The following is a 14942-nucleotide window of genomic DNA, read 5'->3' as shown; positions in this document are numbered from 1 at the left end:
ATAATTTAAAGCTTCATTTGAATGACAGTCAGTATTTAAGTGGAGAACTGGCTTCTTTATTGTGTACTTATCACCATGCAAGGACACATTTTATCATCTCAACAAAATTCTGCTGTTAAAGATAAACTCACAATCAGTTAGCAGGATTACTCACTGGCTAAACTCTTAACTGTCCCCTTCAAAACACTTACATGTCCATGAGGACCATGTGTGTCATCATGACAGTTAAGAGGTTAAAACAACGGCTTTACCAGGTGTAATGTGTAGTTTTTACAGATGTTACTGCAGATAGAGACAGATGGGCAGTTTCAAAATGGAGTCAACACGTTTGTCGAGCAGAGCAGCTCTGACTGCATTGTTTAGAATATGCTCAGGACTGCAGCCAGCACATGAATGAGGACAAATCACACATTACGGGACAAACGGCACTGGTAGTGAAAAATAAACTGTAAGAGAGAGTTGAAATGCTGATTTTTGGCAGTCATCAAACTGTTAGGCAAGAACAGAGTCTTTTATTAGAGGTTTACTTAGAATGGCTGTGAGACTGACCGTTACAGGAAGTCCTTTCTGTCCACCATCATCATCTACAACTGTTTGAAGAAACCTCAATAATATGAGTTACAATATATAATTTCATTTTGTATTTTTTAACTGAATTAAATAATCTTTATGTTTTAGATGACAGACACATCATATAGTGACTTCTACTAATTCACAGTCTTCAGATTTATGTCTATATTCTGTTGGGGTTTATATTATTTTACCATTTGTGTTTTTAAAGTATTTCATGGTACATGTCATGTATTTATGATGTAAGCACATAGGGGTGGCCAAGGCAAAAATCATAGTTTAAGGTTGTTTCTATGCTGAATGTCAACATCAAGAAATCAGGAAAGCCAAAAGCAGATATTCCATATATCAAATATGAAGTAAGGGCCAAATATGAAGTAAGGGCCTATCATTTAAGATTAAAATGATAGGCCCTATCATTCAGTCAAAAAGGACTGAATTTATTGAGTATTATTAGATTTGTCTCCTTTAAGAAATAGAAAATGTCAAGAAAGCTGAAAAATAAGAAACTCGCCATACATGTTTACAACTGGAAAATGATCAAATGCTTTTTTATGTTCAAAGCACCTCATTTCAGCTTTGCTCTACAAATAAAAGCTGATTGTGAAAAATATCAGCCTGACATATTAACACATCATTGTAAACCTCCCTGACATTGTTTGTGTGGGTAGCTAACCTGATGCACCAGGCTGAACAAGCCTTTTCATTTACTGATTTAATGCAAAGTCTTTGTTTTTTCAGATTAATTCACAGATATACATCACCATGACAGCCTCATCAGTCTGTGGGAAGCAAGTCAGCACTGCCTCCTGCTTCTCCATCATCAGTAATGGGGCCTGCCCTTTTCAGATGAGCTACAACAATGAATAATCTGATAAAGAATAGCTCTGATGAATTGTGAACTGACGACTATTTTTTAACGAATTATTCCTGCTTTTTGTTCTTCAGCAAGTCTGAAGTGATGTTAGCGGAGCAAATATTGACATGGGCGTCAAATGCACTTGCTACAAGCGCTGCACCCCGGAACAAGGATGTCTCTCATGGAGCTTAGCTAACGCTAGCTGTTAAAGTGCAACAATGAATAGCCACATGTTACATGTAAGCATGAATGACTCTTTTAGCCATTTTAAACCACTAAACACAAAAGAAACTAGCATTGGCTCAGATAGGTCTCGGACACAATGTCGACGCGGAGGTGTAAACAATTTACGGTACAACAGCAGAACCCGATAAGTAAAAAAAAGACAACATAACATTAACATTACGGCGCTGTCCAACGCCCTTACCCATTCCTGTTTTTACTGTCGTGTCTCTTCTGTCGCCGCACCGGTTGAAGGGGGATACTGTCGGTCATTCCTGCGGCTCCCCGGTAGCGGGTAGGCGCTGGAAGAAGTCAACCTGGTTGTAGCGGTTCTAGCCTGGGCGGAGGCAGCTAGCTGTCACTCAGGACAGCGCGTAGGGCGGCGGTGCTGGGGATAGAGACGGCCCGGATGTTTGGGGACAAACAACCGGGCGGACAGAGGACGTAACTATATTTATAATGCTCTTTTAACATGATTAGCTTATGAAAAAAGAACAAACATAAATTAGTAACTTATACTGGTTAATATTTTTCGTGTTGTTTTTCATTTTTGTTAAAAAAAAAAAGACTACATCACTTTGGACACATCTCTGTGAAACAAGGTAGTGGCAACATCAATGGTGGCCGGTCACTGATGTTTTTAAGCCTTTATTTCTGTTAATTATGATTTTCTGATTACGGTAATGAAAGCATGACATTTTAGAGTTGAATATTACGTCCTACCTATAAAAAAAGCATAAAACATGCTTAAATGTGGCCTTAATGTAAGAATAATATCTGCTTAAAAGTTACTATTTTCAAAAGGTACTTTTAATCTGACAAACAAACCTCACTGGAACACATATTCTAATTTATTGAAAAAGATTGTAAAGGCAGAGCTACAATTAAATAGTTTAGAAGACAGCTATTAAATTCCTACCTGGACCAGGATGGTCGCAGACGTTAATTCATTCAATAAAATAAATAAATGCAAGAAAAAACGTAATTGAAAGAAAGTCATAAAAAGTCTAGCTGACAATTTGCAGTGTAAAAATAGGTTTCAGAATCAAACTTTTTGCCAAACATAAACTTTTTTAACACTGTTGTCTCCCAAAGGTGAATAGTTGTGGCAACATCATGCTACAATGATGCTTTTCTTGAGACAGAAAAAAGATGGTCAGAATTAATAAGGTTATTAAAATGTGAAATAGTGCCCCTTGGAAGAAAACCTGTTACAGGCTAAAAAAAAAAGAAAAGAAAAGAAAACAAGACACGAGACTGTGGTCAGTGTTCACCTTCCAGTGATATGAAAACCCTAAAGATGGAGTCTGAGGTATCATGAAAGGATTTAGTTCAAAGTGTACACTAAATTCAAATAATGCTTTGGGATTTCTGTTCACACATTCTTTCTGAATGTGTGAACAGAAATTCTGAGCTTAAGATGTCATGCAGAGAAGAATGGGCAACATTCCCTGTTTGTGTGTAAACGTAATAGGGACATGCAGCTGTAAAAGTTAAATTCTTCTGACTCAGAGACCTTCAACTATGGATAATTTTCATTCTACTTCATAATTGTACACTGCTTTGTGTTAGTCCAACACATAAAATTACATTTGTGGGTGTAACATGACAAAATGTGAACAAAGTTAAAGGATGAGTATTCTGTAATTGAAAATTCCTAAAATATGTCAGTGGATTAATAGTAAGTGAAAAGTTACTATGGCAAAGTTTCAATATTCAGTGACCACAAGGCTTCCCATAGCTCACCTGGATCTGTGACCTGAAGGTGGCTGGGTGTGTTGAACGCTCTCAGCATTAATTATAAATCCACAAAGCAACAGGTGCAAACATTTATTAATGTAAATCAAACACTGAGTGATTGTACACTTTTGTTGCAAAATGCACCATTTGTATAATGAGTAATGCCTACAATAATTAAATTTGCATGCCACCACTTTGACCTCAGTGTTGAAACATTTGCAGAGGTGAACTAGTCTTTGTTATCATGATTTAGGAAGCCACCACTATGGAAATCAGCTTTGGCTTTCATGATTCCATTCTGTATAGTGTTTCAACTATGCATGACACCTGGTCATTCTTCATCTTATGTGTAGTTTTCTTTGCACATCATGGTTGATTTTTATTTTCTTTTAAACAAGGCTTTGCAATCTATATTGCCCATGTCAAAAACAGCAATCCATCTCTCAAAAACAAAAAATACAATAAACAGAAAATTTCTACAGCTCTCAACATCTGAACTGATTTGGTGTTTGTACAGACTACATCATTTCTAAAGTCTCCCTCCCTGTAGGCGCTCTCCACAAGAATTGTGTGGTTCCTTTAAGGTCAATTATGCAAATGATTGCCTCATTTAAAACTGCAGAGGAAGTGGCCAATGTACAGTTGACACAAAATGGACTGCATGCTTCGGTTGTGGATGCAAATGGGTTTTCGTTGAGAATGCAAAATGCCACTGGATTAATGATGGTGGGAAATGAGAATTAGGAGAAATAATTTCACTATAGAGTCCGCTGAAGGTGAATTGATGTAAATTAGGGATTTATGTGAATGATGGGCATTGTTGGAGTCAAAAATTAACCTAAAGCTCAGCTGAGTTCTTGTGCTTGCATGGCAAACTAGAGAAGTAACTACCACCCAGGTAGCCAACCAGGTTGGTTAGTTTTGGAAAAAAAGATGACAGGAAAAGTGTCAAAAAAAGTCACCCTGATTTTATTCTTCAAAAATCAGAAAACATTTAGACCAAAGAAACTGAAAGAAAAACACACATTTACACTGTAAACAGGACTAAATTGGCTCCACGTTGCTTGAACTGTGGAAGCAACTTGAGAACAGGTTTGACTTGGTTTACTTAAAGAAAGGCACAACTTGGCAAATGCATATCGATAAAGGAATGAACAGCAGGAGCCTACAAAGTACTCGGACCAGGCTGAGTTGTGTAAAGTGTCCAGTGATACATTCATTACTGTTCAACTCAGCAGGGTGAGAGTGAAGATTTCCATAGCATACACAGGAAGAAAATATACAGAACGTTGCATTGAGTGTGAGGGGCACTGAGGGACAACTAATATCGAAATGAGGTAGAAACTTACCCCTAAACTCAAGCATTTCGTATCATAAATAAATAAATTCTGCTACAAACTGATAAGACCAAGGAAGAAAAAAGGAAATCTTGACCGTTAGTTTGGATCATTGCGGAAATAAAGGTAAACAAAAATGACAATTTGTCACCTCTTCATTCAATTACAAGCGCAGTGAAATGTAAAAGCAGAACCTGAAATAAAGTGCAGGCATGACAACACTATGCGTAAGACGGCCTTCTGAGCTCAGCCTACTAAATGTGCCAATGTAACTTTCAGAGCCAAGTATGTGGGTGAAAACCAACTTGAGTAAACTATGAAAATATTATGAAATGTATGCCACACTACACAGGGAAACACCATTTCTTTCAGTCTAAGAGTATTTGTAACAATCCAACAGTGCCTTAAAATGCCGGTTTAGTTCAGATCAGGCACTTGGATATATGAATCAACATCGGTATCTTGGCACCAATACAATAAAAATGCATTTATAATCCACAATTTGAAACTGTAGAACTTTGACTTTTTTATATGAAAGCCAATCTGATCAAAGGCCCTTCACAATGAGAAAAAGTTAATGACAATTATCACTAGAAAAATGTACAATGTCATAAAACCTATGGCACACAACAGAAGGGAAAGTAGTCCTAAATGATACATATAGTTAGCCATAATATTAATTCTAAACACTGAGACCATGCCCTGCCCGGTCAGACTGGGGTCCTTAAAATTCATGTCCTTTAACTTTTCCTACAAAAGTCACAATCCTTCAAGAGGTTCTCAAGGAGACAGTCTGAGTTAAAGCAAGTTTCAAGTAAGTCATACATTCAAACATCTGGATAGACAGCAAAACAAATAAAAGTCACATGAGAAAATACCCGCATATGTGTTCATATAAAATAAAATAATCCTACAGTAGTAATAAATCAAGTTAAGCTTAACACTCGAGAATCATTGAGATAAGGAGGGGAGAGAATGTCTAAATTAAATGTAAAACAAAATAATCTCTCAGCCAATCCAGATGGAATTCTTCAAGGTTTTTTTTTTTTCTGAACATTGATTGTACCTCATTCAAATATAAAGGGACACATTTGCAAATTGAAGAGGGGTGGGAAGGGATTACCTGCCGATTAAAAAAAAAAAAATCTAATTAACTGCAATTTTGCCCTCCTCCATGAAATGTGGAAACTGTGACTTTGGCACACTTTCTGAACTGTTCTTTTCTATTTCAGCCATTGCACCGGGCAAGCCAGAGTGAGATCCATCCATCTTCAAGAGGCCTCCGGTAGAGCCAATCAGTGGCCCCCCGGCAGGGCTCCCAGGCAGCGGGATGCCGCCTCCTTGAATGACTGAAATTTCATTGGTCTTCATGGTCAAGCCACCAGTGAAGGCAGCAGCAGCGTACTGGTTCCAGATAGTCGGGTCAAAGCTCATCTGTGGCGCACCCAGCTCTTTGGGTGCCTGTAACATTTCTGGGAGAATCTTAGCCTCAGCGCCCATTGCCATTATTGCCATGGGATTGTCCAGGGAAAGACGCTGGCCACGGCGAGATGAATTGTTCCACATGTGGGTGCCAATATGTACCTTTAAAAAGAGAATAAATTACCTAGTCAAAAGCCGATACCCAAAATTGACCTCAGCAATTCCCAAAAACCCTCTGAAGACTTACTTTCAGGTTTCCCTTTGTGGTAAAAGCCCTACCGCAGATGTTGCAAGCAAATGGTTTCTCCCCTGTATGCGTGCGCTCGTGGATCTGCAAAGCACTGGCCGATGAGAAGTTCTTGCCACAGGCATTACATATATGCTGTTTGGTGGATCGCCGAGGTGCAGTGGAGATAGAGGAGGGTACAGCTGTTCCCTGAGGCATTTGGGAGCTGAATAATCCATGAGGGCCCAGAGAATTTTCGGGTGGAATCTTCATTTCTAGGCTGCCCAAACTTGGAGAAATCTTCATAAAAGGCAAGTTGCTGGGAGCTGTGAATGCAAAAGACAGAAAAAATTTGATCAATGCACTGTTATTTGACAGCTTCCAACATTTAAACATAGTTAAAACTCACCATAGTCCCCATTTGTAAACGGGACACCCGGTTCTTCTTTAATCACTTTGGTATTAAAGCTGCTAGAAGCGGTGAGGTCAAGGGCTCCACTTGACTCGCCTCCATCTTGTGGTCCATCATGTTCTTGTTTGGTCAGACTGCAAGTAAATTCATCACCTGCTGACTCAGGGGACTTGCTGCTGATGTTCATTGGGGAAGAGGAGTGAAACGACACAGCTGAGTCAGATATGGCTGGGCTTCGGCCGTTCTGATACTCCTGCTCTTTCTGAATTGGCGGAGAGCCTTTCGGTGTTCCCTCGCTTTCTGAGGCGGTGCTGCTCTGCCGTTTCAGGACGAGGGCAGAGGTGAGATTCTTCAGAACATCTAGGCTGGAGAACGGTAAAGGGGCTGCAAGCTTTTGCGGATGTTCTTCAGTGGCAGATGGGAGAGAGTTTAAGGAATCAGTCTGCTTCTGGGAGTGAAGCTCTGGTTCATGACCTTCCATGGTTCCTTCAACACCACTGTTGTCCACAGACTTCTCTTCTGGTAGGGATGGCTCCATTGCTTCTGTTGCTTCATACTGGCTTTCTGGCATGGGAGTGTTGGGGATCTGCCCGCCCATGTGCATACGAATGTGCTGCTGCAGAACTACAGCATTTGTGAACTTCTTCTGGCAGATGGGACACGAGTGTTGCACTTTGAGTGGAGTGTTGGCTCTATGCACTCCATAGTGAGCCTTGAGGTTACCCTTTGTTGAGAACGCACGGCCACAGATCTTGCACTTGTATGGCCTTTCACCAGTGTGTGTGCGGTAATGCATTTTGAGAGAGCTCTGACAACTGAGCACCCTGTGGCAGATCACACACTCATTGGGATCGTTGGTCCTCTTTTCCAGCCCATCCACCATTTGCTGAAGTTTTGCTGTTCCAGAGCTTGGTTCTCCTGGAAGGGCACCACCATTCATGTGATGGAATGCACCAAGCATTTCTTTAGCCTCCTTGTGATTTGGATCAAGTCCCGGATCTCGTCCAAACACTGTGGAAATGGATGGGGAACTATCACTCGTTGATGGGGAGGGCTTTTGAGAGAACGGGTCCCGCCCAAAGCCATCAAACATGGGTTTGAATCCTGGTATTGGCTGTGGATTGAACCCAGCAGCTGGATGACTTATGACAGGTTTAGTTTCTGTCAGATTTGACTCATCGATGGGCACAGACATACCAAAAGGAATGCCACTGCTGGTGGGGATACTGTCGAGATGCTCTGGTACAGGATGGGGATTCATACTGATGTTAGGATATTTATCTTTATGTCTCTGGAAATGCACTTTGAGGTTTCCTTTGGTTGTAAAGCGGTTTCCACAGATGTTACACTTGAAAGGCCTCTCTCCAGTGTGAGAACGGAGGTGAATCTGGAGGGCACTGTCGTTGCCAAAGGTTTTTCCACAGTATTTACACTTGTGCTTGAACAATAATTCCCCATTCTTTGATTCTGTTGGGAGGGTTAGCATCTTTGCTTTCAGCTTTTTAGAAGGGTCAATCCCTGGTTGGATACCATTAAAGTTGCTAGGAAAACTCATGACACCTGAAGACTGAGGCAGCAGTGGTTGTAAACGGCTCCCCAGATCCGGAACACCCTTCAAAATGTCTGTTTTAGAGGCCGACGGTCCCAAACCTGCACTCAGAGAGTTGGGAATTCCAGTGGGAAGAGGTAGTTTACCTTGCTTTACTGACTCCATGGAAAGGCTCTGACTGCCAGTCCTTTTGCCTATCAGAGCTGCTGCTGCAGACAGCTGTTGAGACAAGTGTGCACCCAGAGCTTTGAGGGGATCCATTGCTGCACCCACTGATGGCTGCAGACCCTGTGGGGTCATCATGGCAACCTGGATTCTAATCTGTTCAGTGAGCTGGATTTGCTGTAACTGCTGTTGCTGAAGGCACACTAGCTGCTCCAAGATGATGGGGATAGCTTGAAAGACATCCTGTGGCAAGGCTTGGGGTGCATTTGAAGAATGCTGGGAGACAGCCACTTTAGTATCAGGCAAGGTTTGAAGAGTGACATTTGAATTCTGGATTTTAGGTGAAGGCTGGAACGCTCTCTCAGGACTATTAGACATCTCTTCTTGATCCTGCTGTGCAGAGTCCTCTGCATTCATGCTCGACTCTTCCTCCACCCGTTCAAGTTGGTCTGCATTGGAATGATTGCTTGACTGACCATCATCATGGTCACTGTTCAGGCCTTCAGGAGACCCTTGTGAATATTCCTCAGTGTAATCTCCCTCTTTCATGATGACAACGTGCTGACTTTTAGTGCAATTTTTTTCATGCTCGAGAAACTCTGCTTCATTAAAGTATTCTGCACAACACTTTTTGCAGACTTTGATTCCGTCCATCCTTAGCCTTTTTACATCGTTTTCTGCATCTTCCGCTTGATCATCTCGAGGAATACCTTTAAGTAGAAAACATGAGATTTACATGAATGCACCTTATATAGCCTTGTTTGATAACTAAACAAATTTTCTTTTTAAAAATGGGCAATAATTACAGAAAACAAAAAAAATCTCAAAATTGAAGTTAAAATGTTATAACATCACAGCAGTTAAAGCATATTTGCCAAGAGTCCACAGGGCCAGCAGAGGGCAATCATCCACCTTTGATAAAACAAAGCCTAAAAGACAAAGAAGCAGGAGGTTGTTCTCACTTAGTTCCCTTCCCCATTTTTTAAATTAAAATTACCTAAAGCAAGAAAAAAATGTTTGGGCTCACTTCTAATGCCAAAAAATAAAACCACTTATTTTATGTTGTACAAAATATAAGTATCCAACAATGCAAGTATGTACTTACAACCTCATTAACTACTTCTTTACACACAAGGGCAGACTGATTGTTTCTTAAAGTGTGCATTTTAATTTATCTGTTGACTGAGAGGCCATTTCACAACTGGGTGCATTGTTAAATGCAAATGCTCCCAAAGAAAGAAGGCAAACCACCTGTTTGAATTTGCCCACTGAAACTTTTGGCCTTGTTAATTGCTCACCGGGAGGCACTGAAGCGGTGTCACAAAAAAAAAAAAAAAGAAAAAAACCCAAACTGGTCCATGAGGGAGTAGTGAGTGTGGTTTCCCACATTATACAGTTAGACCGCTTTTAACTTAAGCTGCGAAAACACCTGCGAATTGACAGTATGTACAAGCGTGTGTGGCAATCTTTGAATGAAACGAATACTTATCTATTATAAGCCACATTTACGAGAAAGAAGCAGCAGTACAGCAGTTGACGGCGCATGACCTGCATCTGATCACCTTTACTGGGATCTGACACGAGGTCAGACTCAAAATGAATGGGAACCAACGCACAAATCTTCCTGTAACGCGACATTATGTTGCAACAAACCTCATCTTATCCATCTTATCTTAACTTCAGTTTCACAAATCTGAATAAAGGCAAGTGTGATTGCAACGGCGATTGCTTATGGCAACACCGAAGGAAAAAAAAAAAAAAACGCACCCCCACCCAGTCTCCACAAAAAGGCGACTGCTGCTCCATCCCCCACCTCTCCGCATATGTACTAAAGGAAACAGTCATGCATTAAACTGGGGGATTTATTGCCTATAGGTCAGCTTACACCAGAGTCACATTTCATACAGTTTTTGGATACCTTTGTCTGAAATATGGGCATGAAACATATTTGGAAACAAGTAAAATTCAATAATAATTGTGTAAAATGCATGGCTACAGCTGAATAATAAGCTTACAAAACCACAACCGTGGGCAACTGTTAAAAGCAATGAGGAAGGGCGAAACTGCGCAGTAACCCCCTTAAAAAAGAAAATGACAGATTTTAGATTACTAAAACTGCACATATTCTTTTAAAAAGTCCGAATTTGCAACCTAATTGGATGAATAAAAAACATAAAACGAACGAAAAATAAGAGGATTAATATTTCACAAGCACACTAATCTGACCCAAATTAATGTTACAATTTTAACTTAAATGAGAGGCGGTTGCACTGAGCTACACAAAAAGTTACAAGCACGCGACTTAAGTTGGCCGCTTCAAAGAGTAAAAACTTACAATGTTGCATTTTGAAGTCGCGAGACACCTGTGTGCGTTCAAAATTATTTTCCAACGAGACTCTTCCCACGACCGCGGCTAAGTTTAGACCAAGTCAAAGGACCAGCAACAGGTCACAGTGCGACAGGGCAACGTTTTTTCCCTTTCTTTCTTTTTTTTTTGTTAAAGAAACAAATCCAACTCTTTGTGCTTGGAAAGAAAAAAAAAACAGTGGAACTCGTTCATAAAAGGAGCGAGTTTGGTGCCCCAGTTTCCTCCGCTTATCTCGCGTGTAAAACTCACCAGTTCCCACTGAGCCGGGCTCGTCAGAGTTGATGTGCTGCGGCTTGGCTTGCTTGCGCCTCGACATGGTGCAACCATCAGGGGCAAAGAGTCGCAGACAATTTTCCTCCGCTTCTTCTACAAATTCTTCGCCTTGGAAAAATTAACCCCCCTCCAGTAGAAATGCGCATGTCAACGTGATTATTATTATCAATAATGCATTGCGATTTATCGCAGGCCCCCGACAGCTGATTGGCTCCAGTCCAAGCGCTCACACATTATTCAAATCCGCTCCCTATTGATGAGCGGAGCTGTGTGGCCGAAGGGGGCGTGGGGAGGCACGCTAGTGGCCGGGCGGAGGGATGGAGGCAGGGTTAATAATATCCAACTTCTCGCCCTTGTTTTTCCTCCTTCATGAAATATGTAGGCTACTGTAACACAGGCCAGCCGAGTCTCTTCATTTTAAATGGTCTTCAACTTACAGCACTTAAAAGTGGACATTACTCCTTCCCCTAACGCAACTAAAATTATCACCCAATTTGTGGGGGCTCGCGGGGTTTGACCGCTGCTCCTCGTGTTAAAGGCTTTAACACGAGGAGCAGTTTCTCACTGAAACGTGACACAACAGTTGCATCATGAAGTCCTCATGCTAAACTCAGCTAATGATGGAAATGCACAATATATAATATGGTATGTGTATTAAATAAAATATGAAAAGATTGCTCAAATGCATCAGTGTGACAAAAAACGTCTCCTATCGATGCAAAGATATACAGAGGATGAATCTTTTTATTGATTGCATTAACACATCAAAGTTTAATTTACTGGGATTTTATTTGATAGACTAACACAGTTATATTTGCCAAAATCTAAAAACTGTGCTGCTAATTAGTATTGAGGGAATTTACTCAGAATTGAAATCTACGGCTCTCAGAAGTCACCAAATTAGTATTAAAAGTCCACCTGTTAGTAAAAATTCAGCAGTTCTATGAAGTAATAATACAAAGAACACACAATTTAAAACCTACCGATGTATGACCAAGGTGGCATGGTAATACTGAAGTAAAACATGCTAGAGAGTACAAAACACTTGAGATAGAGGTGAAGGTTCACCTTATAGCAGGACAATGACCCAGAACATTCATCCAGAGCTAAAATAAAATAGTCTAGATCAAAGTGTGTATTGATTTCTAAGAATCATCAGTTAAAGTCCAGTCTTTAATCCATATGATAATGTGACAAGATTTGAAAACAAATGGCAGATGACATCAATCTAATCTAACTGATGTTGAGCAATTTGGGAAAGAAGAATGGGCAGAATTTGCATTGATCATTTTCTTTCAAATGCTCAATTATGAATAGTTTCTCTAGGCATTACTACATATAGTTCCAATCATGTAGTCAAAGGAGGTTTATGAAAAAAATGTGCCAAAACTACATTTGCATAAACAAGATGTTTATCTATAAGACGTACGTATGTTAAAATCATTAGAACTCATAAGCAACTCATTTTTACTTTGTCGTTTTATTGTGCTTCTACCGTTGATTATATAGAAATTCATATGTAAATACAAACAAGCAAGTGCGCTGAAGCTCTGATTGTGTTTGGTGAGATATTTGTTCCTGTTAATTCAGTTTAAGTCTAACTTCATGCTGCTTTGTTCTACAGAAATGGAGGTTGGATAAATTCTGTTGGCCCTGCTTTACATCCACATTGTTGGCTCAGTTTGTGTGCCTAAAGCATTCCAGGAAGTTCACTGCAAAACACTAGGGAGAAACAACAAAGAGAGGGGTGCCATTATTAATGTAGCACCTCATGCATAGGACAGTAAGCAAGACAACCTACCAGCAGTCACATTTCAAGAACCATAAGCTAAAAATCCTGATGAGTTCAGTGCAAACAGAGTAAAAGGTGGTCATATGTCTTTTTGGTTTCTCAATGATAGTTTTTAAACAGAATTTATTTCTTTTTTGCTTTGGGATTTTCTCACCCAGCTTTTAAAACTGTGGAGACAGGAAGGCTCACTGAAGCGAAAAGAAAGGCAAAAAGGTAATAGGAGAGAAGGGGAGTGCTATTATGGAGCAGTATTTTCCAAAACATCGTTGAACCGGAAGGCTTTAAACCATTTTTGAATGCAGATCAGAAAGAATTGTGCAAAGACAATAGTTTATTTAGGGGTGGCTCATTATAAACCACAAACTTTAACTGTTAAGATCCTGTTGTTTTATACCTTTCAAAATTAAAAATTAGGTGTGCAACGACTGCAATTTTCTGTCTGATCTCCGATCATCAAGCTTTAGAAAGCCGGATAACCAATTTCTTTTGTCTGAAATGTCATTAAATATAGCAAGAAAGTTGCCGTGGGGCAACTATTGTTAACTTCAAAAGTGCAGACATGATCTGGTGGGCCAGTCTGTCAGTCAAACCTCTCTCACAGCAGAGCAAAAGGGGATAGTGGTTTATTTTTCGACCTTTGCCAAGGTTGGTAAGATTGGCCAATAAGATTTCCCGATCACTGATCTCCCAAAATTAAGGAAATCGGTGCTGATAAATCCGTCCATCCCTGTTAAAACTCTTTAAGTTGTTGTGACTATCTGGAGAATATAAGACACTGCCTCTGGATTTGGTATGTGACGTTTGATTTGGATATTTGGATTTTGCATTTAAACACAAGACAATTATGAAGCTGGATTGACCAAGTCGGAGAGAAATGTGCCATTCAGGGGAATGTAAAACATGGTGGCCAAGAGTATAAACTGAAATGAACTTCTGTCTGTACAGTTCAGGTAACCTCACATATATGTGAGATTGGCCTTTTTCAAAGCATGTAATACCTAAGCACGTGTTACATGAAACCACAGCTGATAAGCAGGAGACAAAGACACGCCAATATATTCAGATAAACAAATGTTCTTTGAGGGTCTGGCTGAAGGTGAAAAAGAGGGGAGTGCTGTCTAGACAGTTTATTGCCCCAATAAGAAGCTACACTTGAATAAAGCGTTTCTTCTGTGTTCAGCCCAAACATGTCAAACTGTGCACAGTCGTAAAGCTGCAGTTGTGGGAACCAGACGGGATGTCAGCTGTGAGAGCAGCTACCACTTTTGGAAATTGGGTAATTACACATAAAATAATAATAATGAACTCAATATAGTGACGATAAAAAAAAATAAAGTTACAACTTTTTACTATGACACTGAGATCAACTTGGAAACGATTGACTTCCAGAACCACTTTTTGGAAGTTTTTTACCTGTCAAAAAACTTTGACAGGTAAGTATATATATTTATATATATTTTTTGTTGTTGACGCTGTCATTCTTTTAACAATTAAAGTTTTACTTGAAAGCCACCTAGTAACAATAACTCCCATCCTTTATATTCCTTGTTTGCTGTGACATTTGGACCTTCTCTTGTGTGTCATGTGTGTCTGACTTTACGAGCAGGACCTCTCAGCGGACCAACAATGGGACCCCGGCACTTGCTGAGGAATTGGGGAATTGAACATGTGTCTCTTTAGGACTCAATAAAAGATGAAAGGCATAAGGAAGGATGAGCAATTTAACATCAGTGTGAAAATCAGTGCAGATGCCAAAACAAGCAGGATTTCTGGGAATAGTTTTGGTTTTAGTCACCCTTATTGTTTCTTTGATGTCACTGACTCTTCTAAATCTTTATATAGACCTTAACAAATGAGTTCTTTAAGCTGAGATTTAAACATTCATGAGTAATAAGCAATGAGCCACTTTGGAAGTAGTAATGCAATATGGAGGTTTGAATCCGTTGAGTAAGAAATGGATTCTTCTGCAAAGAAGACTTTCTTCTTCTTTGCAGAGGAAACTCTAGC

At 40.0% G+C, this 14942-nt stretch overlaps 2 protein-coding genes across 2 annotated transcripts in view; both read right to left on the bottom strand.

The window, feature by feature from the left end:
* Positions 1-2029, bottom strand: part of atp9a (ATPase phospholipid transporting 9A) — a 47691-nt gene extending 45662 nt beyond the window's left edge. Inside the window, exon 1 of the mRNA XM_032558702.1 lies at positions 1857-2029. Coding sequence (XP_032414593.1) covers positions 1857-1924 — 68 coding nt within the window. The 5' untranslated portion in view covers positions 1925-2029. The remainder of the gene's footprint in view (positions 1-1856) is intronic.
* Positions 2030-4337: 2308 nt separating this feature from the next.
* On the bottom strand, positions 4338-11373 carry sall4 (spalt-like transcription factor 4). Its single transcript, XM_032560128.1, has 4 exons — positions 11120-11373; positions 6786-9212; positions 6398-6702; positions 4338-6312 (listed from the first exon to the last, which is right to left on the bottom strand). The coding sequence occupies exons 1-4, from the start codon at positions 11184-11186 to the stop codon at positions 5875-5877; spliced, it is 3237 nt and encodes a 1078-aa protein (XP_032416019.1). The 5' UTR covers positions 11187-11373; the 3' UTR covers positions 4338-5874.
* Positions 11374-14942: the final 3569 nt, after the last annotated feature.

The sequence above is a fragment of the Xiphophorus hellerii genome, chromosome 1 (assembly GCF_003331165.1).
Source record: "Xiphophorus hellerii strain 12219 chromosome 1, Xiphophorus_hellerii-4.1, whole genome shotgun sequence".
NCBI classification, from domain to species: Eukaryota; Metazoa; Chordata; class Actinopteri; order Cyprinodontiformes; family Poeciliidae; genus Xiphophorus; species Xiphophorus hellerii.
This window is presented reverse-complemented; position numbering and strand designations above follow the sequence as displayed.